This window comes from Antechinus flavipes, chromosome 3 (genome assembly GCF_016432865.1).
Source record: "Antechinus flavipes isolate AdamAnt ecotype Samford, QLD, Australia chromosome 3, AdamAnt_v2, whole genome shotgun sequence".
Taxonomy (NCBI): domain Eukaryota; kingdom Metazoa; phylum Chordata; class Mammalia; order Dasyuromorphia; family Dasyuridae; genus Antechinus; species Antechinus flavipes.
In genome coordinates, this window is record NC_067400.1 from 370,815,653 (window position 1) to 370,840,515 (window position 24,863).

Genomic DNA, 24,863 nt, shown 5'->3' on the forward strand with positions numbered 1-24,863 from the left:
TAGAACAATGGCAGATAAATAGTAGGAACTTAAGTACTTGACAAATTGAAATTCAATTTATTTCTTGCAATATTCATACAGGAGAAGCATCATAGTATGGTGCATAAAGAGATTCCATCTGAATCAGAAGGAACTGTATTAAATCAAATATTTTAAGTCTCTACCCCTGAGCCTAAAAATGTCAATTCTAACATTCTAACTTTCAGAGAGGTTGCCATTCAACATTGGTATACAATTTTTTGATCTTGATGTCTTTGCATAGGCCCAATTTTTAAAAAATCTTCATACACATTATCTTTATCTTGACTTGTTGGATTCCTTTCCTCTATTATTCTATCTTCCCTTATCTTCTACTTTCTATATTTCTCTTAAAGAAATATTACTGTGCAAACTACATATATGTTCTTATTTTCAATTCAGATTTATTAGTCTTATGGTCTAATATTGAGTATAGTTAGTATTATTGGGTCCTTTCTTTCTGCCTACAAACATACCTGCTATTATATTCTAGCTCTCCTTACTTTTTAAATCAAACTCCATAAAAAGGCCATCTAAACTCAATACCTTAGGTGCCTCTTTCACCCCAATCTATTATGGCTTCCTACCATATTCAACTGAAATGGCACTCTCAGAAATTACTATCTATTCTCCTAAATGCCAAATCAAATGGTCCCGTATTAATCCTCATATTCCTTGACATTTCCACAGTATTTGATATTCTTGACTACCATATTCTCCTGGACATTTTCTTCTTCCAAGTTTTTTGAACATTTATCACTTCTGATTCTGCTGCTTGATGGAACCATACTTTTTAGTCTCTTCTGGCCCATTAACTATAGGAGGTAATCCCAAGGCTTTGATCTGGACCTTCTTATCTTTTCTTTCTAATCTCAGTAACTTCTGAGTCATTGAGTCACTCAGTAACCTTCTTTCTCAGTGACCTCATCATCACCCATGGATTTAATCACCATCACTATGCTGATAATTCTTAGATCTATAAATCCAACCCTTGTCTCTCTTTTGAGATATTCCACATCACAAACTCAGAGGCACTTCACACTTAACATCCCTAAAACAGAACTCATTATGTCCTGCCACCTTCAACCCTTCCACTCCTTTTCAAATGTCCCTATTCTTATTGAGGGCATTAGCATTCTTTCACTACCTTTACTCCTAACCACAGCAGTACCTTCAATTCTAAACTCTTCAAAGTCCCCATATAAATAATCAATTTACTAAGTTGTCATTTCTTTTTCCAAAATATCTCTCATATATGTTCTCCTTTCTCCACTGACAAAATCACTACCCAAGTTCAGGCCTTCATCGCCTCCTCTCTAGATGATTATCCTTCTGTTAAGTCAACATACCTCAGTCTCAAGTCTATGCTCTTTCCTATCCATCCTTTTACCATCAGGTAATTTGATATCACTAAATCACAGTTTCTAATTGCATCAACCTTTGGCCCATTCATCTCTGGGGGCTCTCTATTACCTTTAAGATCCAACATAAATGTTTTTTTTTTAATATTTAAAGTTCTTTGCAACCTACTCTCTTCCTACTTTTCCCATTTTCTTATATTCAATGTTCTAGACATCCAACACTCAATCTCCCATTCCTGTAATTTTGCATTGCCTGAGCCCCTTTACTTGGAATGTACCTTCTTCCCATTGCTATTTGAAATTTCTTATCTCCTTCAAGATTCAGCTCAAATCCAACCTTCTTCATGAATCCTTTCCTAGCTTTTCCAGACACTAGTCCAACATCTCCTGAAACTCATTGATATTTATTTTTTAAAATATAGTTTACATATATAGTTAATAAACCTGTGAGTGAAAAGGAACTCCTTACCCTACAAGCAGCTTATTCCATTATAACTAAATCTAATTGTTAAGAAGTATTCTCTTACATCAAAATAAAATCTGTCACTGAAAATCCACTCATTTCTCCAACTTTTGAGACTAAGCTTAATAAGCCTGATCCTTCTTCCTATGACAATATTTCTACAATGCAGATTTACTGGCTTCTCATTTATTCCTTTGATTTTTCTTTAAATTGACCTCTTTAGGGCTAGGGTAAATAGACACAATATTTATAAGAATTTGCCTTGTTTCTATCACTTTTTATCCACTATCTAAATTTTTCTAAAACATGTATACATATATGGGTATGCATGTTTATGTATAGATATAGTTATGGATATATCTATACTTATAGAGAGAGAGAGAGAAACATGTGCATAGAGATAGCTAGCTTAAAGCATTTATTAAGCATTTACTATAAGCCAGGAGCTGGGCTAAATACGAGAAATTCAAAACAATAAAATGAAACAGACTGTACTTTCAGTAAGCCTATATTCTAATAAAGGAAGATAAAATATAACAGGAAGCTAGAAAGCAGGGAAAGGGAAGTAAAAAGATAACTATGTAGAAACCAGGCAGACAGCGTAAGGAGAACCATGCTAAAGGGTGAGCCAGTGTGGAGAGTGACAACAGCATGGCTGGATCTTCTTATAATAAAGAGCTTTGATTCAAGGACTCACCATTCATTGAGTTAGCCTCAAGGTGAAATACTGGGACTGGGATCAGGCAAAGCTGTCTATATCCCTGTTTGTAGTTCAGAAAGTAGGAACTAAAGAAAGGATTGATGGAAGGTACTTCAGAGAGTTTGGAGAAGGGATAGGATTGGCAGGGGTGGAGAACCATTTATATATTTATAACATCATTCAAGGACCATACAAAATTATCAACTCACAGAACTCAAGCACTGAGAGGTTGTTCTACATAGCTTTCAGCTCATCATTGCTTGCAGTTGATTATGCAAATGATTTTGTGGACCTTATGTGCCCCAGAGGCCAGAGGTTTCCCATTCCTGATTTAAGCTGATTTTTACAAAGTGGTTTTCTGAATTTATATTTATCATTCCATGTGTAATCAAGATTTCTACCATCTGAGTTCTACCTGTCTTCTCTGTGAGATTTGTACATATCAAACACCATGACTGAAGATATTGCAAAAGAAATTTCTTATCAAGTTGCCTAATAGTAGTTAATTCTAAGATGCCAAAGCAGTGAGGAAGTACATTGAAGGAGTAAATTTATAGACTTAAACTTCCTCTTCTAGAAGGTAAGAAGGGAAATATTGCCCAAATGTTTCTGAGAATGTTGGTTCTCCACCCATTACTGTGGGTGAATGGCAGGAATCAGAGTCAATAATTCTGCATTAGACAGTTAGCAAAATAGAAGTGAATTTCTGGAATATTCAAAATAAAATCATTTTTCGCCTGATGATTTTTTCATCTTTGTTGTTCTGTCATTCCTGACAAAAGAAGTGGATGCAGGTGATGGCAGTCAAATAGGGCTAGAACAAGAAGAGTTCCTCAACTATTCAATTTTTTAATAGAAATGTAAAGGATTTGGGGACTGGTAATGAGTGTGTTCTAAGGAACATATTCTATTCAGTTTAGAATGAGCAAATGTGATCAATGTTGGTGTTATAATGTGCTGCCCTCCGGTGTCCATTTTGTAGAATGCTAAAAAATTTCTATAAGGCTATATGTAGCAAACAGATTTTTTCTTGCCTTTAAATTTCACTATCCATTCCTAGCTTATTTTTGTAAGTTATCTGCGAGCATTTTCTTTTAGATGCAATACTCTTCCTCACAAACACAGTGAACGAATTTTCTTGGTAAGGATTCATTTCTCTATTCATTTGTAGTTGACTGATTTTATTTTGTTTTTACCCTAATGATTATTGTATTTAAATTAAATTTGAATTTAAACAACATTTCCTAGTGAAGAGAAGTTTTCTAAACTGTAGTGTCTAGTACTTTCACCAATTTGTTGGGAAATGATATGGAAAATGTTTCTTTGATTGGCTTCTAAGAATTGGTCTGACTCTTTTGAAGTTATGGATTCCCTGATACAGTATGTAGGAGAGTATATTTCAGAGAGAGAGCAATTAGCACTCATGTCTCAACTTTGCCCACTGGAAGTATGTTCAGGAACATTTCCAGTAATATAGAAATAATAAAAGATAACACTGTTCTCTCTCAAAGTAAAATTCTGATTCTAGATAACTATAGATTAATGAACCTAAACTTAGGATCAGGCTTACAGGGTACTTATGCCAGGTTAAGCATGTAGCTTTTCTTAAACAAGGAAAAGGATTCCAATCAGCTTCTTCACAGAAGAGGTCATGTTTAATACTTCTTTGTATGTCTCATTGAACTTAGTACAGTACTTAATACAAAGTAGGCACTCTGAAAAATTTGTTAATTCATAGATCAAAAAGGCCATTTAGACATTAAAGGCAAGTGGGATGTATATTGTTGAGTTAGAGAAAAAGAAAGTTATGGATTTCTTGAGAAGTCAAGAAAAAAATTAACTTAGAAAGGAGAACTGTGATTTCTAACAAGGAGAAAAAGCATCTGAAACCCAAAGTTAGACCTAAGTCTAAGTAACTAAGACAGTTTCAGTTTACATCAATAGCATTATTGGTGCTTAGAACAAGGAACATTATAGTAGATTGTTCTTGAATGCTAAGACCAAGAAATAATGCAATGTAGAGGCAGTAAAGCTTTCTCTTAGAGGAATGATATAATCAGGACATTGTCTTAAGAAGGTCACTTGACAGGGATGTGAAAAGCAGTTGGAAAGAGGATAAACTGAGAGTCTGGATGCTCTACTTTGGAGGCCATTTTAGCAATGCATGCAACAGGCAATGAAGGTCTGAACTGTGGGAGTATAATGGAATTAAAAATAAAGAGACAGATGGAAATGATATTTTAGAAGAATGGGCAGGACTTGGCAGTGATTTGGAGGGAAAGGACAGTGTCAAAGAGGACTCTAATCTTTTGAGCCCAGTTTATAGAGAAAAGAGTAGTGATATCTCTTCAACAGAAATACAATTGTTAGGGGGAAGAGGAAGCTCAAATGGAAAAGCTAGGAGATTTTGTTTTAGACATTGTATGAGAAATCAGGGTGATATTGAAGGGGGACATCCAGTAAGCGTCTGAAATACAGATCTATAGCTATGGAGAACTGAAGATAAAGCTAGAGACTGGAGAATCATCTGTGTTAACCAACTAACATTTATTAAGCACCTACCATGGGCCAGTCCCAAAGGAGTACAAGAAAAATGGAACTGCAAGAACACCAAGTTGCGAATATGTTTAAATGTAAGACAGAAGCAGAAGCTATGAGAGTGGATGAGATCATTATAGTTAAATAAATAAAAATGCATGACACGAGAGCCAACACATGAATCTTAGGGGTTCCCATATTTAAGGCATAGGTAAAGGGAGACTCAAGGAAACTGAGAAGAATTGGTCAGAAAGGTAAGAGATGAATCTTGCAAGTGCAATGTCACAACAACCATGAGAGAAGAAAGTGTAAGAAAATATTGCCAAATATTACATATCATATAGATTGATAGATATATGTATACATGGATATACATATATAACATATAAAATATATACATATAATGAATGCACTACACATATGTAGTATGTATAATGTATATGATAAAAAAGAGAACAGAAAAACTAACATTGACTTTAGAGGAAGAAAAAGTCATAATTGATCTTGAAAAGAAATGTTTAAATAGAGAAGGAGAAAAAGGATCCATATTATGAAAGGTGTAGGAAAGAATGAAAAAAGAATGAGAAGATGGAGCAAGTGGAGTATTCATTCTAGAAGTTCATCATGGAAGAGATAAAACAAGAGTTAAGATGGGATACTTAAAGGAGTAGTGAAAAGAAGAGGATTTTTTTAAAGATTGGGGGAAATCTGAGAATATTTGTAGGATAAGGGGAAAAAAAGCCCAGAGAACGAGAGAGACTTAGGATTTATGGAAAGGTTTATATACTCTACACCTTCTCAACTCACCCTCAGTTGCTTCTCCCCTCTAATTGGAAGACTAGAGACTGGAGCACTAAACCTCCCTTAATAGAGGACTCAAAACTTCCCTGATAACTTTCTCCATCAGCAATTCTTATTGGCTTTCACTCCACAGAACAAAATGTCTTTCCTCCTTCATCCCTTGGTATGCTCTCCTACCTAGCTCTAAACTTTTTTAGCTTCCTTTTGTGTTATCTTCTTCCATTACATTGTAAGTTCTTTGAGGGCAGAAATTGTTTCTTTTTTACTTGTATGCCCAGGGATTAGCACTGTGCCTGGCACATAAAAGGTATTGAAATAAATATTTATTAAATTGAATTGAATGAAAAGGAAGGAAAGCTTGAGCAAGATCACTAAGGAAAGAGGAGGGCAAGTTTAAGGATACAGGTAGGGTTCTTAGCTTTGGCAGGATTGAAAGTCTCTCTTATGAGAGGGAGTAAAAGAATAAAAGACTTAGAGGAGAAGGTTGAGAAAATGTCTTGAATGTTCTCAGTAAAGAATGTATGGGGAAATTAGGGACTGGGAAGAGAAAGTAAAGGCTTGAAGGTTTGGGTGAGAGTAGGATATCAGAAATACCTGAGAATATGTTAAATCAGAAAGAAATAAAGGATTCCCATGCAATAGTCAAGACTCATATCCTACAACTTTTTCCAAATGTGTCTTTGTTCAATCATTTCATCGTCTAATTCTTTATGAACTCATTTGGGTTTTCTTGAAAAAGTTTACCATTTCCTTATTCAAATATACTCTATAATAAAGTCATACTGGATTATTTATTAATAGAAAGGATCACAAGTTCATAGATATAGAGCTGAAGGGGAACAAATTAGCCACATAGTATAACCCAATTAATGACTTGCCCAAAGTTATACAAGTAAAAAGTGTCAGTTACTCTTTAGACATTCTCAAACACTATTTTCACTTGGGCATTCAAGGCCATATCTTTTAACTTTGGCAATGTACTACTATCTTATTTGACCAGAGTTTTATTATTTCTCCAAATATTGTTATTGCCATTTCCCTCTCCAAATGTACACTATAATGAAGCCATCCTGGATTATTTATTTTTCCCCAAGCACAATCCATGATTCTCTACTTCTTATTCAGTGCTCTTATGTTATTTATTCCTGTCCTTTAGAAGTCTTTTTCTCACTTCTACCAGTTGAAATCTTGCCCATCCTTTAAGACTTAGCTCAGATGTCACTTTATCAAGTTCTTGATATCCCTCAAAAATGTAATCTCTCCCTTACCTAGAGTTTCATAGATTTTTTTTTTTAGTATTTCTTTTAAGGCATTTATTCTTCCCTATAGTATAGTTATTTGGATATTTGTGCCTACTAAACTGTAAGTTTATTGTGGGAATAAACTTCTTGATCTTATTCATGTTGTATTAACTTGATCTTATTCATGTATTTAATATGCAGATACAAGCTCAGCAAAAATATTAAAAATAATTTATTTTGACCTGAATTTAAAGTATGAACCACAAAGTCTTGTAAGTCATCTTTTAAATTTGGGAATTTGAGATAAAGAATGTGTGTTAAAATCCAACATATGTAGAAGATGTTTAGCTAATGCTGTGAAGAAGAAAAACCGTTATGCTGTAATTCTTTAAATTTAAATTAAAAGGTTCATGCTAAAAAAGATGCTGAAGCATAAAACATTGTTACTAAAAATGTCCAGTTGCCTTATAGTCTTGAAATGCAGAGCCATGAAAAAAAGAAAAGAAAAAGTAAAGAAAAAAGAATCTTTTCCTGTCTAGCTCTCTGTGATATTACAAAGCACCAGTCTTCCTTCAATTAATTAGTTACTCCCGGATCCATGTATTCATGCATAATCATCATGAGACACAATATTAAAGCACAAGGGGTATGCCTAAATCACACAACTAAATAAAAAGGAAGCCACATTAAGTATTGAGAAGTCTCACCAGCAATATCTCAAAGCCACCACTTTCCCATACAAGATATCCATACAGTGTTGATCTTAGAGCCTAATGATCAATTTTTAGCTTATTCTACTGCTTCCACAGCATAGCAGAAGCAGATACCTCTAGTCAGTCATAGGTTGGTAGGTGAGCATCTTTAGCATTTAGTGCATTGGCCTTCTCAGCATGGCACCTCATGCAAAGGACAGTCAAATTAAATGATGCAGGAAGAGCATAATTTCAAGTCCAGGAATCTGGAGGCAACAACAACAACCAAAAAAAACCCCAAAACTTGACTTTAAGTGGATTAAAGACTATGTAGTTCTTGTAAACTATGTGCAACAAATGCCCAAGACACAACTATTCATGTTTAGTCCAATTTTACAGTTTGAAAAATTCAAGAGCAAATTTCTTTTTAAAAAGATTACTTTTATTTAGTAAGCCTTCAATCAAGCCAATAAGTTCAAATAAAAAAGAAAAAAATGGAAGGTAAAGTATTGTAAAACTGAATTACAAATATATTTTGTAGAATGTCCTTTAAAATAATTTCTAAAAACTTCTTTGTCCTTTGTGTGAATTGAATGCTTCCTTGCATTTTATGATCCTAAAATAAAAAAAAAAAGCAAATTTCTCTTGACCTCAGTTTCCTCATCTTGAAAAGGATGGGAAGGAGAAGGAGGCAATGTTGAAGTAAATGTCAATGAAGTTCTCTTCTTTCAGAATTCATTCCATGAATCCTAAGAATAAAATCATTCTGGGGTTCCATATTAACAGGCAGGATTGACTGGCTACCCTTTGGGAATCATCTCCTCTTATAATTTATGCTATAAATTCAGGACGATTGATTGGTTGGAGAGATATATTATGACTTATCACTGTAGGTCTTCTTGAGAGGAACTCATGGTACTCTCCAGCATCTCTGTCCTTAAAACCCTACTTTTAGTATAATTAAAAATATTGAAAATGTGTATTTGTATCCTGACCTATGATCTAAATCAGCTTTTATAGTAGAGGTGAGTTTTATAGCTTGTATTTTCTATCTTACCATTGCCTTGCTATAAAACTGGTCATATTCTTTTCTTTCTCATTTACAAAAGTGATTATTTCTAGTAAAAAGTCAAGATTTTAGGAGGATTCAAGAATTAAATTTGCTTATTAACATGGTTTAGAGGAAAATGTCTATAGGAAAAAATACTTTTATTCATTCATTCAACAAATATAAAGTGATTTCAAGGTACTTAGTATATAATAGAAGACATTCAAGCCAATAACTATGATGCAAGTGTAAAAGAGATCTGTCAATAGTGCTATACAAAGTACAAAGTGCTATAGACAACTGAGAAGTGAAAAGTCCCCTTCACCCAGAAGGAAAGGGAAGAGTTCAGAGAGTAGATAGCACCCAGGTTTTTATTATTATGGAATTATTTTCCTATTACCACTGTGATTCTTGAATATTTACTGATCAACACTTAATAGACAACATCTTGAAGAACTGGTTAAAATTATCCTTTAAAAGATTGTACCCATACTGAAGCACATAGAAGAATAATTATGATGTGATTTCTTCAGTCCATAAACTTATTTTGATTTTATTTTTTAAAGGAAAAACTGGTCTACTTCCTGGATTGTCCTGTCTAGTCGGAAAATAGAATTCTACAAAGAATCTAAGCAACAAGCTCTTTCTAATCTGGTAAGTAGTTATCTCTTGACTGCTCTCATCTTTTCAGAAATATGTAAGTTTGGTATCATCAAAAATCTCACCATCCCTTTAAGCCTCTAACATCTGAAAGTAGATTCAGGAAATGGCTCAATAAACTTTTAATCAGATGAAGAGAGAATGGAAGTTAGTGTCTGTTTTATTAAGTGGTGCATTTGGAGAATAATTGTAAAGGGAGATGAATGGTGAGTGGCTATCTAATAAAATGAAGGTAACACTTTAAATTGAGGTGCCATTTATAAATGCTTTATTCTTATTTATGAAATGATTGCTAAATGCACCTACTTGCTCAAATAATGTATTATAAAGTATGTTATAAAATGCATTAGTAATAAATGCTTAATGGATGAGGCTATGAGAAGCTGTTGTAAAGAATATTATGAGACGTAAATCGTATTAAACCATGTATGTGCATCTTTAATACATGAATTTAAGTTGTTATCCAGTATGCAATAAAGCGCTTCATACATTAATAAATAATAATCAACTGTTTATAAATGGCACCTTAATATAGGTTATACCAGTGGGGAAACACTGTAAGTTAGCAAAGTGATTTTTTAAAAATCTTAATCTAACCATGACATCCACCCTTTACAGCTCACTTCACTGAATATTTCTTATGTCTCCATATGATGCAATTAATACAATTCCTGTATCTGATAGCCACTAAAAAGTAAAATTTCTTGTCCCTCAGTATTGTACCTGGAGGAGAGACTACAGATGTCTGTCTTTAGAAATTTGACAGTCAGAACACAAACAGTAATGGCATATATAGCCCTTCAGTGCTGTCATAGGGATCCTGTGGGCAGCAAACTCCTACATGCTATCATAAACACAAAGGAAGTCACTGAGAGCACGCGGCTGCAGAAAGACCAATGACATACTTGACAAAATCTGACTGTGAATGACTCCCAAGGCCTAGCTAACCTGCCATACTGTGTTGGAGTGATGGGTAGCTGAGAAAGGTGCATGCCTGGCAGGAGTCAAAAACAATAACCTAATTTATATTTGGCAGGTAATGAAATGCTGGAGAGTTCTCTGCTCTCCAGCCATGAGTCATGTTTCCTATGTAATCCTCTTTAAATGGGAAACACAAAATCATTCACTAAGGGACATTCATTAAAGGAGAAGATTGGAGGAAGAACAAAAGGTGGCATTTGGTTTGTTCTGATAATTGCAATAGTCCTTTATCCCCAAGTGGCCAGCTGGTTTCAGAGTTTTGATGTGGTCCAATCAGGAAATTAATTATGAATAAATTAAATATACTTGGTAGTGAGCTACTTTTGACTGTTGCAGAAATGTGTGTCAGTTTGGGGGTTTTATTTATTTATTTGTTTTTGGCCAGGTTTAAGATAATCTCTTTTAAGGGAATGAAGTAACCTTAAGGGCAATCTGAAGGCAGGAGGAAAAAAAAAAAAAAAAAAAAACCTCCCATTCTAATGCCATTCCCTTGGCTTTTTCTTTGAATGTATTCTGATGGGGATGTGGAGAAATAAAGGGAAATTGTTTGCATTGCTCATGCTTTGCTGCTGAGAAGATCATCTTTGTCCTGCTGAGTGAGAAGAATACTGTTGGAGCTGAGTTTATATGAATGTGCTGGGCTAATGGGAGAGATTAGGTTCCAAATTAAAGCATTTGGTTTAGTTTAGTTTCTCCTCCCTTCCCCCTCCACCCCTTTAAATCTCTCTTACCAGGAGATGCACTTATCAACTGCTTAATTTTATCCAGGTGGGACAAAATTCCATTTAAAGTTATGTCGAAAATTTAAAAACCCAGCTCACTAATTAGGTTTCTTCAGTTTAAAGGCAACTGTGTCTTCAAAACTGTCGCAAAAATCTCAAACTCTTTGACTTTTAGAAGAAAGAAGAAATGGGTAAACATATCTTGGCAGTACTAACAAAGTACTCCTGGCTCTGTTTTCAATGCCTTTATTTATTTATTTATTTTTTTGCCCAGGCACTCATTGTCTTCAAAGGGAATTCAGGGGAGGAACTAAATGTGAGCTCTGGTAATAGAGATGAGAATTAAGAGCTTTTGTTTATACAGTCCGAATTGTCTTACTAGTTGTCTTCTTGGATTTGATTCTAAATTAGTATTAGAGCCTTAGCAAGATCAACCACATTGACCAATCCCTTTTTCAAAGAGATGATATACCAATTGCCAAACGTTGATTAAAGATAATGCGGTTTATTTTGTAAGAATTTTATGATAAACGTTCAGGATTTTTGTTCTTACCCACTTCACACATGCTGGCATGTGTTGTTGGGAGTGGGGTTAAGGGTATGAATGGAAGGAAAAAGAGGAATTCCGCCCTTTTATCCAAGAAGTCATTTGAAACTGCTCATGGGTGATGACAGAAAGGGTTTGAAAAATGTAAAAGATATGTACGTGATCAGTTTTACAAATGACATGGTTAAGTCCATTTGGGCAATCAAGGTACTCAAATGCTAAATGTGGTAAATAGACAATAGTCCAAGAAAACTATCAGCAAAAACCTTTTTCAAAAGGAAATATATATTCACATGCTGTGTTGCTTATTATCTTTTTCCTAATATAAAATTTAAACTCTTTAATGTTTTTTTCTTTTTTTTAATTTGCTGAGGTAATTGGGGTCAAGTGACCTGCCCAGGGTCACACAGCCAGGACGTGTTAAGTGTCTGAGACTAGATTTGAACTCAGGTCCTCCTGACTTCAAGGCTAGTGCTCTATCCACTGTACTATCTAGTTGCCCCCTAAACTCTTTAATGTGATATTTAAAATCAAACACAACCTAGTTCCTTCCTACCTTTCCAGACCTATGTCATATTCCAGCTCACCCTGCTGTACTTTGGGTTCCAACCAAACCGATCTAATGACTAGAAGTTCCCCAAACTCAACACTTCATCTCTCATCCCTTGTGCTTTTGCCAAGAACACACTTTAATTTTGCCGCTGCCTCTGAGTATCTCTGGCTTCCTTAAAGTCTCTGTTTAACTGTTCTTCCCTACAGGAAGCCATTCTTGCCCCTTTAGCTGTAAGATAGTTCTTTTCCTCTTTGAATTAGCTGATATTTGTTTATTTTTGTATGTATCATACCTTCACAGTAGACTTGGCAAGAGCTAGTATTGTTTTGTTTTTAGACTTTTGTATTTCTAGTAACTAATATAAGATAATGCCATGCACAGAGGACTGAAGATTTTGAATTGCAATGAGCTTTAGAGGATATTGTATCTAAAACGCCCTCTTATATTTAAGGAAACTTGGTTGAGAGAAGCTCACTGACTTTCTTAGAAGTATAAAGTACTAAATTTCAATCCTAGTATTTCAGTCTTCTTACCCTTCACTCCTCAAAAATATTCTTAGATTCAGAAACACTAGCCTCCTGACTGTTCCCAAGAATAAGATATTCCATCTCTAGGTTCTGGGCATTTTCTGGGACTGTCCTGCCTGAAATGCTCTCCCTCCTCCTTTCAAACTACTAATCTCTAGGTCTTCTCCAAAATCTCTTGTATAAGAAATCTTTCCTAATCCCTCTTAATTTCAGTGCTTTGTCTCTTGTAATTATTTTTTATTTATTTTGTAAATAGCTTACTTTGCTTATTGTCTTTCCCATTAGATAGTAAACGCTTAGAGGGCAGGGATTATCCTTTGCCCCTCTTTTTGTATTTTTAATATTTCACAGTCTGTCTAGTACACAATGATTGCTTAAGAAATGTTGAGAATGAGAATGAGTTGCAGAGAACTCATTAGTCCACTCACATAGAGAAATATACAGATAAACATCCAAGCAGATTAATTTATACCTAGACAACTGGCAAATATGAATTTCTGGTTATCTTTTCATTTTTAAACTTTAAAGTTCAGGATGCCTACAGGCTAAATGTGCCCAGAGCATAGCTTGGGGGCTAGAGTCTAAATCCAGTCACTCCATTCTGGTATCCAATCTCTTTAAATATTTTAGAGAGTGAAATCCATTTAATTGATATGAAGAAGAATTTAACAGACTTTATATCTGTGAATAGTATAGTTGTAGTAAGGGCATAAATTGCCTGACTTTTGAGCTGAAAAGTCAGGTTCTATGAATGGCTTATCTACCTACCTATCTGTCTAACTATTTGTCTATGTCTATTTCTATAAATGTACTTTTCAATTAAGGTTCCAGTAAATTCTAGATGGATAGATAATCCTACTATAAAAAGTCAAACCATAAAAAATTATTGAAAAATTGAAAATATAGTTCATAATTATATTCATATACATTCAAAACAGATAAATGATAGAGAACAATAATCTTAATTATATTAAATTAAACACAAAAATAAAACAAATTTAATTAGAATAAGAGTAGAAAAAATGATTATATTCATCTCTAACGTAATGTCAATGTATAATATCTATACAAAATTGGCATAAATAAATAAGATTAAATACCATTTCCAAAAGTGATCAAAGGAAATAATTTTTAAAATAAATGAAAACTATACACAATTACCTAAAATGTTTAAAATATCTGACAATAAACAAATATGAATGCAAACAACCCTTATATACCAACTAACAATCATCTGACCAACAAAGGTTCTTTAAGCTGAAAAATACTCTTTTTGAAAGTCATTTTGGGAAGGCAGAGTTGTGAATTGATTTTTATTAGGAAAACAATTTGAATTATTCAAGAAAGTTACCAAACTGTTCATAACTTTTAACTCCAAGATTCTACCACTGGGACTATATTCTAGCGATGTAACTGACAGAAAGAAAAAAACCCCATACATAGAAAAATTGTTCATAGAAACATTGTTTATAATGATATAATGATAGAAGCAATATGTATGCCTAACAATTGGGGAATGGATGAATATATTATATGTATTTATAATTTAATATTACTCTACCAAAAACCTTGAAAATTATGAAGAATTAAGGAAAACATTGATAATCTTGCATGAAGTAATACAAAATGATGGAAGCAGAACCAAAAAAATGGCATAGGCAGTGGCCATAACAATATTTGGAGAAATAATAAAACTCTGGTCAAATAAAACAGTAGTACATTGTCAAAATTAAAAGGCAGCCCAGAATGTCTAAGTGAAAATAATGTTTGAGTATGTCCTCAGAAGAACTTTTACCTATATAACTTTGGGAAAGTCATTTTATTTCTCTGGACCTCAGTCTCCTATTATGCAAAATTAAGTGGGTTATACTATGTGGCTTCCTTGTTTCCCTTCAGCTCTATATCTATGATCTTGTGATCCTTTCTATTAATAATAAAATATTTTCTTGGGGAACATACTGTGTCAAGTGTGTTTGAATATTCTATCCAAATTAAAAGCATCAATTAATTCATATAAAAATTGTTCACTTTTAAAAATTATTGATGAATTTTTTAAAAAAGGAAATAACTAACACAATGAAGGGCTATAGTTTGCAGAAAAACACCTTATAAAAGTTTGTTAGGCTTGGAAAAGAAAAGGACAGACTTAGAAATATCCAAAAAAAAAATTCAGGAGGGCAAATTTTTAGAATGGAAAAGAAAATGAATTGAAGGAATAATTGTTGGATCAGAATTCCCTAAAAAGTAGGAGACGAGATTGTTTGGTGAGACTGAAAGAGGTAGGAAGAAGTTATTTCAGCCTATTTCCTGCTGTATTACTTCTCCTCTTCATAGATAAAAGTAACTAAGATTGAATAGTGTGATGCAGTATAATCATTGAAGCTGAAGAGAGCAAAGAGAAGGTATTGCATTAGTAACTGAAGCAAAAGTTGTAGTTATTAAGTACGATGACAAGAAATAGGGTAGAGAAAAAGATTGTGAGTCAGATGTTACATTATCTTGGAAGTTGGTATTTGACAATGTTGAATTAGTGACTGCACAACCTTTTGATGCTTGCTGTTCTTACAGCTCCCTTCTCATTGGCGGATTCTTCCCGACACCTCCATTTTGCAGAATCCTAGAGCAGTTGTTACTCATAGTCAGGACTATGTCATTCTGCCTCCTCTGCCTCCTTACTGCAATCTTTCTGACTACTTCTCCTATTGGTGGTTCTTCTTAGAGCTTCCATTTTGGACCATTCATCCCTTATTCTCTGGACTTAGCTACCATCCCCTCACTATCTCTCAATTTTTAGATCCCCTTTTATATATTGTTTTCCCTTAGAAGGATATAAACTTCTTAAAGACAGGGACTCTCCTTTTTATTTGTGTTTGTATCCTCGGTATTTAGCACGGGTACTGGTACTTATTAAATGCTTGGTGACTGACTCATTGTGGAGCATATATGGTAAATAGTATGTATTTTAAGAGAAGAGATAATGTTGAGTTATGATGGAATAGGAACGAACATTCTCTCCCTTGAATCAAAGTAGTAGAAGAAAGCAAATTTAAATCCAGTAAATTCATTTGAAGAAGTGAAAGAAGTGCTTTTGCAAAAGGTTGATGATTTAGGGAAGTTTATTTTAAAGATAAGATTGCAACTGTAGAGCTGGAAGGAACCTTAATATCCATTTTTATATCCCTTAATTTATTAGATGAGGAAACTGAGATACAGAGATGAAAATTTATATGTCTGGGGTTACATAGTAAGCATCTGAGGTGCTTTTGGAACCCAAGTCCCTTCTGCCGGTCTGCTTCTCAAGAGAAAAGGTCCTCAACAGAACCAGATGGAAAGATCTACTAAAAAATTGTGCCAACAGGGCAAGGAATAGAAAGATTCTTTATAGTAGTCTGAAAAGAGATTAAGAAGTAGCAGGGATGAGGAAGCTTCAGCCAACCTGCAGATATGAATTAAGCAAGAGTTTGGGGGAATGGAGCTGAAAGAATATGGCAGAAGGAGCAATGACTTCACCCGGCACACAAAACTGTCAAGCTCATTCCCTCTTCTGGTCATTGATGTCCAGTGGCGGGGATGCAGTGAATGACCTTGGTGCCTTCAACATCCAACCAAGCTTTAAGCATTCCACAAGACCTGCTTCCGCTGCTTTTGAAACTATCAGATTACCCTTCAGGTGATTGAGCCTTTCTGATGAAATGGTTTACCAGGTATGGCAATCATAGACTTCTTGGTGCCATAGGTAAGAGTAGAGTGCCAGGTGAGCACCAACGACAGATGAGCAGCCCTGAAAAGGGCTTGGCAGAGCTATTGGTCTTCCTTACATGTCCCAAATATCCCTTTCTTTCATAGTATGTAGGGAGAGGAGCAAAATGGAAGAAGACTGGAATGGGAAGAAGGATCTAGCATGTGAAGAGTTTTCAGTGAAAAATCGATTTTACACTTGGGGAACCCACTAAGGGTTATTGGCCATGGAGTGATACTCTAGGAAAATCACTTTGATAGTTGAATAAAGAATGGATTGAGAAAAGAGTGGCAGCCAGAAGGCTATTGCAATAGTCCACAAATAATGCAATGGAGGCTTAAACCAAAGTAACAGCTAATTCAAATGGTTTTGTAGTGGGGAAAATCACGAGACTTAAGTTAACAAATTAGATGTGTAGAGATGTGTAGATATGTAGATATGAGAGGGGAGGCAAGGATATCACTAAGGCTGGAAGCCTGGGAGACTGGAACAATAAAAGTACCCTCAGTAGTAACAGAAAATTTGGAAGAGGAGAGAATTCTAGGTATGTGGGAGGGAGGAGTAAAGATCATGAGTTTTAATTCTGGGTTTGTTGAGTTTGAAATATTTGAGACCTTCAGCCTGAGATGTACAGTTTGTGATACAAGATCTGAGCACAGGAGAGGTTCAGGCCAGAGATATGGGCTTTGGGAACATCTTAATTCCGATTGGGAGCTGATGTCATTCTCCCATGCGAGAGCATGAAAGGAGAAAAAAGGGACTAAAATAAACAAAGTTAGTGATCATGATCTGAGCAAAGAATACTAGGAAATTGTGAGATAAGAGAACCAGGTAAGAGAATAGTGTCATGAAAACCTAGAAAGAAGAGAGTATTTAGAACACAAGGTTAATCTAAAATGTCAAAGGCTGCATAGAGAGTGTGATAACACTATTATAACACATCACATAATTTCAGAAACATTATAAATATATTAGAAGTTTAACTTGCCTCCGAAAGAGGTAATTTATTACTCATACTGTTCTGAATAATCCACATATGTTAAAAGTATTTAAAAATTATATCTTATGCAACACTCAAAAATCTTTAAGAGCAATAGGAAATCAACAATACTACTTTGAATAAAAGAAAACTTTTCAAGACATTTAATGTAATGTTTGCTCTTTGAAACCATTCATCCTTCTATAACCTTGAAAGCTAAAAAGGAATATTATAAAAGGGCTCATTAAAGTAATCTGTTTATTTTTTTAATATTGTTTACTTCCAAGAAAAGTGAACGCAAGCATTACTTAAATAATGTAATAAAATCAATGTTCATTCAATATTGTATGACTTTAATAGCAAAATGAAGTTATTTATGACAATAAAATGATGATTTAGCAAAAAGATCAAAATAGTTTTTAATCAGAAAACTATTCATTAATTATTAAATATTGTGGACAAAGTGAATATGGGAAGACTTTAGTTTTACAAAGAGAATATCTTTCTTTATTTTTACAAAAAGAGTTCCTTTTTCCTTACCTTGATACCTTCAAAAAAAAAACTGGAAATGTCCCAATCAACTTCATCATCTTATTGAAGAAATATCAGATTATTAAGAGTTAGCTTATTTTTCACATTAGGCTCACATAAGAGATCTTATTCAGGGAAGGGAGAGAAGAGTGGAGAGGATAGTTATTACTGAGGAAGGTTTGTTGTTGGTTTTTTTTTTTTCAATTTTAAATATATGGTCTTATCCCCCCCCCCATCATTTTGTGGTTTACACTACCATATGGCCTCATCATTTCTAATAATTAGACAAAATGATAACATAAAACCTAAGGGGAAGAGGAAAGGGAGGGAAAGCAGAGGACAGGATAATGTATTCCTGTATTTTATTAACAAAAACCTCTTTCTAATCAAAAATTAAATCAAGCAACTGATATAAATACAAATGAGGTCTAGTTCTTTGCATTATACAGTATAGATGGATTTTTATAATTTTCTCCAGATCTGATCATTAACCACCATAAATACTGCATCTTACATGACTTTTAATAACCAGAAAACCTATGAAATTGATATGATGCTACATAAATGGATAATAGTGTATTATCCTTAAGCAAACTTCACCTTAGGCTGTCCCAGAGATCTATTTTCATTATAAAGCTTGACTCTCTGAGGTTTATCATTTTGGCCAAAGTAATACAACTGAATTATAGTTGGTCATGTGATACAATATGCTTGCATGCTTAAAAAATGACTTTAGAAATTCACAGATTTTTCTTTTTCCTGAGCAAGTATTTGCTCTTGGGTATTTAATATTAGGTTATTGGTCCTTCTGAAAATTTACTTACTGAATGAAAATGCTTTTTTTAATCAATATTCTAAAAGAATAAGTGCTGGGTACATTGACTCAAGGCACAAATCAGCAAACAAATCATTAGGAGATTGTACCAAAACAAAGAGTTTTGTTTTGTTTTGTTTTGTTTTGTCCTGTTTTATGTTGGCAGAGCATTTTTACCTTCTGGTCCCTTCAACAATGACTAAGATGTCAAGGCTATTGTGAAAAAAATTGTATTTTTTTTCTCTTTTCATAGCTTTTTATCTCTACTAACCCAATGGGATTTAAATATATAATAACAGTAATTCCAGATTGTAAACAACTATTATATCCTTAACCTTCATGTTTTTCAAATTTAAGTGTAAGTGGTCTTCTACATGAAAAGCAAAGAGTATGAGGCTTTTAAAAAATTTGATATGACCACAACAGATAAGAGAATTATTTAAAAAATGCAAAGAACCTCAGTCAAATTAATACAAAGTGGAAGCAAAATTAATGTAGTATACAACATAATAACTGTCAACATGTATTATTATTTTTTAAAAAGCAAAAAAAAAAAACCTGGTTAAAATGCACAGCATAATATGTAGAATGTAAATATATATCTCACATTCTCTCCCAAGCAATTTTAAGCCAATGACACTTGGTGTTTTTTTATCCTCCTACATGATCAGTTTGGTAGGAGTAAAACTATCAGATTTTAAAAATTGATTTTAGGTTTCACGTTTGTAAATGACAGAAATAAATCTGCATTTACTTTCTAGAATACAAACTACTAGTAATAAAGTTGTAAAAGACAGTGTGACGTGATGAATAGCTGGGAGTCAAGTAAATAAAGTTTCAAGTCTCACCATTGACATACAATGTAATTGTGGACAAGTCCCATAACAACAACAAATCATCATCATCATCATCATCATCATCATCAATAATTAACATTTATAAAGGGCAAAAAAGAGATTAAATGACTGGTCCAGGATTATACTGATAGGAAATGGCTGAGATTAGAATTGAGTTCAGGTCTTCCTGATTCCAGTTACCTATGTACTGAACCACTTACCTACCCCTAATTTATTAATGCTATAAGTATTCTTCTAAAAATTAATGAGCTATAGGAATTTCCTTACAGAGAATTTCACAAATTGATGGAATCAGATTTAGACCCCACCAAAGGCAATAAGCACACAAGCACATACACACATACACAGATATACACTGATTTAGTGTCTTATGTGAATTTGTTAGTAAGACCTTCTTTGTATTTTGCATATTGACAGAACTCTCTGATCAGACCCAAGGTCTCATCTTCTTATTGATTGGTTGGAACTTCTGAAGCTCAGGCCAAGAATGTATTTCTTGTTATGTTTCATGTTTTCTTATCTCCACCTACTTTCTCTACTTTACCCAGTGCCAGATGCCCCCTCTAACTATAACTCCTCCCCTCAAATCTCCATAATGTCCCTTTTCAGTCAACTTTTTCTATGATGTTTTCCTCATTAGAATGTTAACTGCTAGGAGGCAGAAATTTTCTTTCTTCCTGTTTCTATTTGTATTCCTAGCACTTAGCACAGTGCAAAGCATGCTTAACATTATTCACTGACTGACTGACTTAATGGCTTTAGATATTTGGGGTGTAATTCAAATAAATTTGTACTAGGTGACTCCAGTTTCCAAAAGAGGTCAAATACCCTCCCAACAAAGACCTCCCAGTTTTTCTGAAAAATGCAGTTCAGAACACAATGATTCATTTCAGGCCTTTAGCTTTCTATATTGTCATTAACCAAAGTTTCCAATGTCATGGTTAAATCTATACCATTTTAGTGAAACATTAATGAAGATGATCTGCTGGTCACCATTTTCTATGTAAAAATGTTATATGCTTAACAAACTGTTTTTGAATCACCCCTTCTTTTCTGTAGGACTAAGAATTCTTCATGGTTTAGCTTTTTCCTTGTATGGCTTTCAAAATGACAACACATCATCTTTGCAGTTCTTCTCTGAATTCTCTCCAAATTCTTCATAGCCTTCTGTGGTTATGGAATTCTAAAATTAGCTCAGTCTTCCAGTAAATTTCTACCAGAATAATGTGAGGATTGCTCTCCTATTTGTGTATCCCTTCATAGTAAAAGTATTTATTTCTTTATTTGTTTTATGGGGAAAATTTATTATGTCTCTGAGGTTTTTCTATCATAATTGTACAATTTCCCTAATTGTACTATTCTATCATTATCCATAATATTTTGTAAATGAAATTGTCTTCTAAACAAGGAATATGTTGCCTTTGGTTTTCATATCTTTTCATGTGGTAAGATGCTTTAGAATTTAAACAGAACATTTTTTGGGAATTCATTGCATCTTCATTGTAGTATTCTCTTTACTTTTGTCTACTCATAATTTATTGTTTAAGTAAGATGGGAGATGGTACAATTGTATACAAGAGCTTCTTTTCATTATCCTTTCTTCTAGTGTGATTTTGATTTTGACATTTGCTTTGATAATGCTCTGACTGAACAGGTAGCCAGCAACCCTGAAATGATAGCTCTATTTTGAGAAGCACATAATACAATGAAGATAGCATTGACTTGAAACAAGGTGATTACATGGAAGATGTATCTTGTCTTTTACTGAGCCTTACTTTCCTTATCAGTAAATAAATAAATAACATCTGAAACATTTACTTTATAACGTTATTAGGAGAATCAAATGAGGCAACATAAAGTATTTTATGAACTTTAAAGAATCACTTACGTATCAGATATGACTATTGGCTGTTAATCAAAAACATTTGTTGAATATCTATGTACTCGACAATGTTCTAGGCACTACAAATGCAAAAGTGATATAATTCCTGCCATCAAGTGGCTTATATTCTAATCAATTATTTCTCATATATCAAAATAGCTATTTAAAAAAAGATTAAAATGTTTAATGACTTGTGAAATAATTACCTAAGTAAGTTAGAAACAAGGATGTTTTGGGCAGTGCACAAACTCTGATTTCTTCATTTTGATACAGGGAAGCATGTTTCAAACTTATAATGGAAACATAGTTTCACTGCTCTCCTTTTTGCCCAACTTCACTTTGAAGATACTAATTCTCAAGATATATGTTGCCTTAGCTTGGATGACCATAAATACTTAATAAATGTTTGTGGGATTGATCTTGTCAAGTTTTTCATAGAATTTCTCTTCTTCACTTAGAAGGTGCAGTGAATAGAATCTAGCCCTTCCTTTTCCTCCTCTTCCCTCCTTTCCTTTCCTTCCCTCCCCTTTCCTCCTGTCCTAGCTACTCAGTAGTTATATAATCATAGGAAATTTACTTAAATTCTGTCTGCTGAGTTTCTTCCAATGTAAAATGGAGATTATGGTAGCAGCTACCTCATAGAGTTATTATAAAGATCAAATGAAATAATATTTTAAAGTGCTTTGCCTGGTGCTTAATATACATCAGATACTTAATAAATGTTTATTTTCTTTCCTTTACATTTAAATTCCTACAATAAATATTGGCACAAATGATATAATACCATTTTGCTTATGCTCATCATGAACATGTAAATAACACAGGATTGTAGATTTAGATACACTAGAGATGGCCAACTGTCCCATGAAATGATGGATAGATAAATAAATAGATAGATGGATGGGCAACTAGATGGCACAATGGATAGTGTGACTGGCCTGATTTTAGGAGGAGTTGAATTCAAATCTACCCTCAGAATCAACTTCTTTTTGCCTCAATCTCTTCAGCTGTAAAACTTCCCAGATTTCTTGTGAGGATTAAATGAAACCATAATTGTAAAGCACCTGGCATAGAGTATTTAGTCAATCATCATATCTGACTCTTTATGATCCCAATGACCATAGTAAGCCAGGCTCTTCTGTCCTACAGGGTCTGCCAAAGTCTATTCAAATTAATGTTTGTTATTTCCATGACATTATCTTTCTATTTCATTTTCTGTCATCCTTTTCTCCTTTTATCTTCAATCTTTCCCAGCATCAGAGCCTTTTCAATGAATTCTGTCTTCTTATGTGTCCAAAGTATTTAAGCTTCAACTTCAATATTCCAATGAATAGAGAAATAATTTCTTTGAGTATTGACAGATTTGATCCCTTCATCGTCCAAAAGTCTTCTTCAGGACATCAATTTGAAAATGACAATTCTACAACATTAAGCTTTCCTGATAATCCAACTTTCACAGCTATCTAGTATAACTGGAAAAATCAAGGACCTTTATCAGCAAAGTGATATCTCTGCTTTTTTTATTCTATATAAACTTGTTATAGCTTTCCTTGCAATGACTATCTTTTAATTTCATGTCTGTAGTCATCATTTCCAGTGAGTTTTTGATCATAAGAATATAAAATCTGACACTGTTCCATTTTTTTCTCCCTCTATTTGCCAGAAACTAATAGGACCAGATGCCACAATCTTAGTATTGTTGTTATTATCATTTTATCTTAAACTTCATGCCAGCTTTTATACTCTCCTCTTTCACCCTTTTTTAAGAGGTTTCTTAATTCTTCTTCACTTTTTGCCATTAGAGTGGTATCTTCTTCATATCTGAGATTGTTGGTTATGTCTCCCAGCAATCAATTCTAACTTTTGATTCACAGTCTGGCATTTTGCTTGATGTATTTTGTGCATAGGTTAAATTAAAAAGGTGACAAGTAAGCCTTGTTACACTTCTTTCCTAATGTTAAACCAATTATTTGTTACATATTTAATTCTAACCATCATTTCTTGACTCATATATAAGTTTCATGGGAAACAAGATGATCTGGTATTATCAATTTTTTGAAGTTGGTACAATTTATGGTGATCAACACAATTCAAGTCTTTATTGTAGTCAATGAAACTAACATTGTTTGTTTATTTGTTTGGAACCCCTTACTTTCTCCATAATCCAGCTAAAATTGCCAATTTGGTCTCTAATCCCTTTGCTTCTTCATTAACCCTCCTGCACTTTTGGTAATTCTCAATTCACATATTGCTGATACCTACCTTGCAAAATCTTAAGAATTACTTTGCTGTATGTGGAATTCACAACTGTGTGATAGTTTGAACCTTCCTTGGCATTGCCCTTCTTAAGGATTAGGATGTAAACTGATCTTTTCCAAATTCAATGGCCAATGCTGATTTTCCAAATTTGCTGACATATTGACTACAGTACTTTTAACAGCATCATCTTTTAGAATTTTAAATAGTTTAGCTAGAATTCTGTCACCTCCACTATTCATATTGTTAGTAAGGCTTTCTAATGCCCCCTTGATTTCACTGTCCAAGATGTAGGATAATAGATTCAGAGCTACACTATTATGATTATCAATGATCTTTCTTATATAGTTCTATATATTCTTGACAATTCTTAATAGCTTCTACTTTTATGAAGTTTTTAACATTTTGGTCTTTTATCATCCCCATTGTTGCATAAAACATTCCCTTGTTATCTCCAATTTTCCCTACCAGATCTCTTGTCTTTAGCATTTATTTTTTTCTTCTATTTTTTTTTTCAGAGTTAATTTAAGAAAACCTTCTTACTCTTGGCCATTCTCTAGAATTCTATTGGGTATATCTTTCTCTCTTCTCTTTACGTATTGCTTTTCTTCTTTCCTCAATTATTTGTAGAGATTCATGAGACAGCCATTTTGCTTTGTTGCTCTTCTTTTTCTTTGGGTTATTTTTGATTGATGCCTCCTGTATAATCTACTAGATCTAATCCCTTAAATCTTTTCATTACCTCAGTGAAAGTTTTATATATATATATATACATACACACACATAAAAAAGGGACATTATTTAGGTCATAACTCTATGGTATGACAGTTTTTCCTACAAGAATTTCCTACTAATTCTTCAATTAAAATTAAAATTTTGCAATTAAAAACTCATGATCCAAACCACAGGCTCTAGGTCTTGATCTGACTGCACAGAGCTTCTTCACTTCTGAA

At 33.7% G+C, this 24,863-nt stretch overlaps 1 protein-coding gene across 1 annotated transcript in view; it reads left to right on the top strand.

Moving 5' to 3' along the window:
• The window catches only part of ARHGAP15 (Rho GTPase activating protein 15), an 844,282-nt gene that overhangs the window by 138,742 nt on the left and 680,677 nt on the right, over window positions 1-24,863 (top strand). Inside the window, exon 5 of the mRNA XM_051985817.1 lies at window positions 9,429-9,516. Coding sequence (XP_051841777.1) covers window positions 9,429-9,516 — 88 coding nt within the window. The remainder of the gene's footprint in view (window positions 1-9,428; window positions 9,517-24,863) is intronic.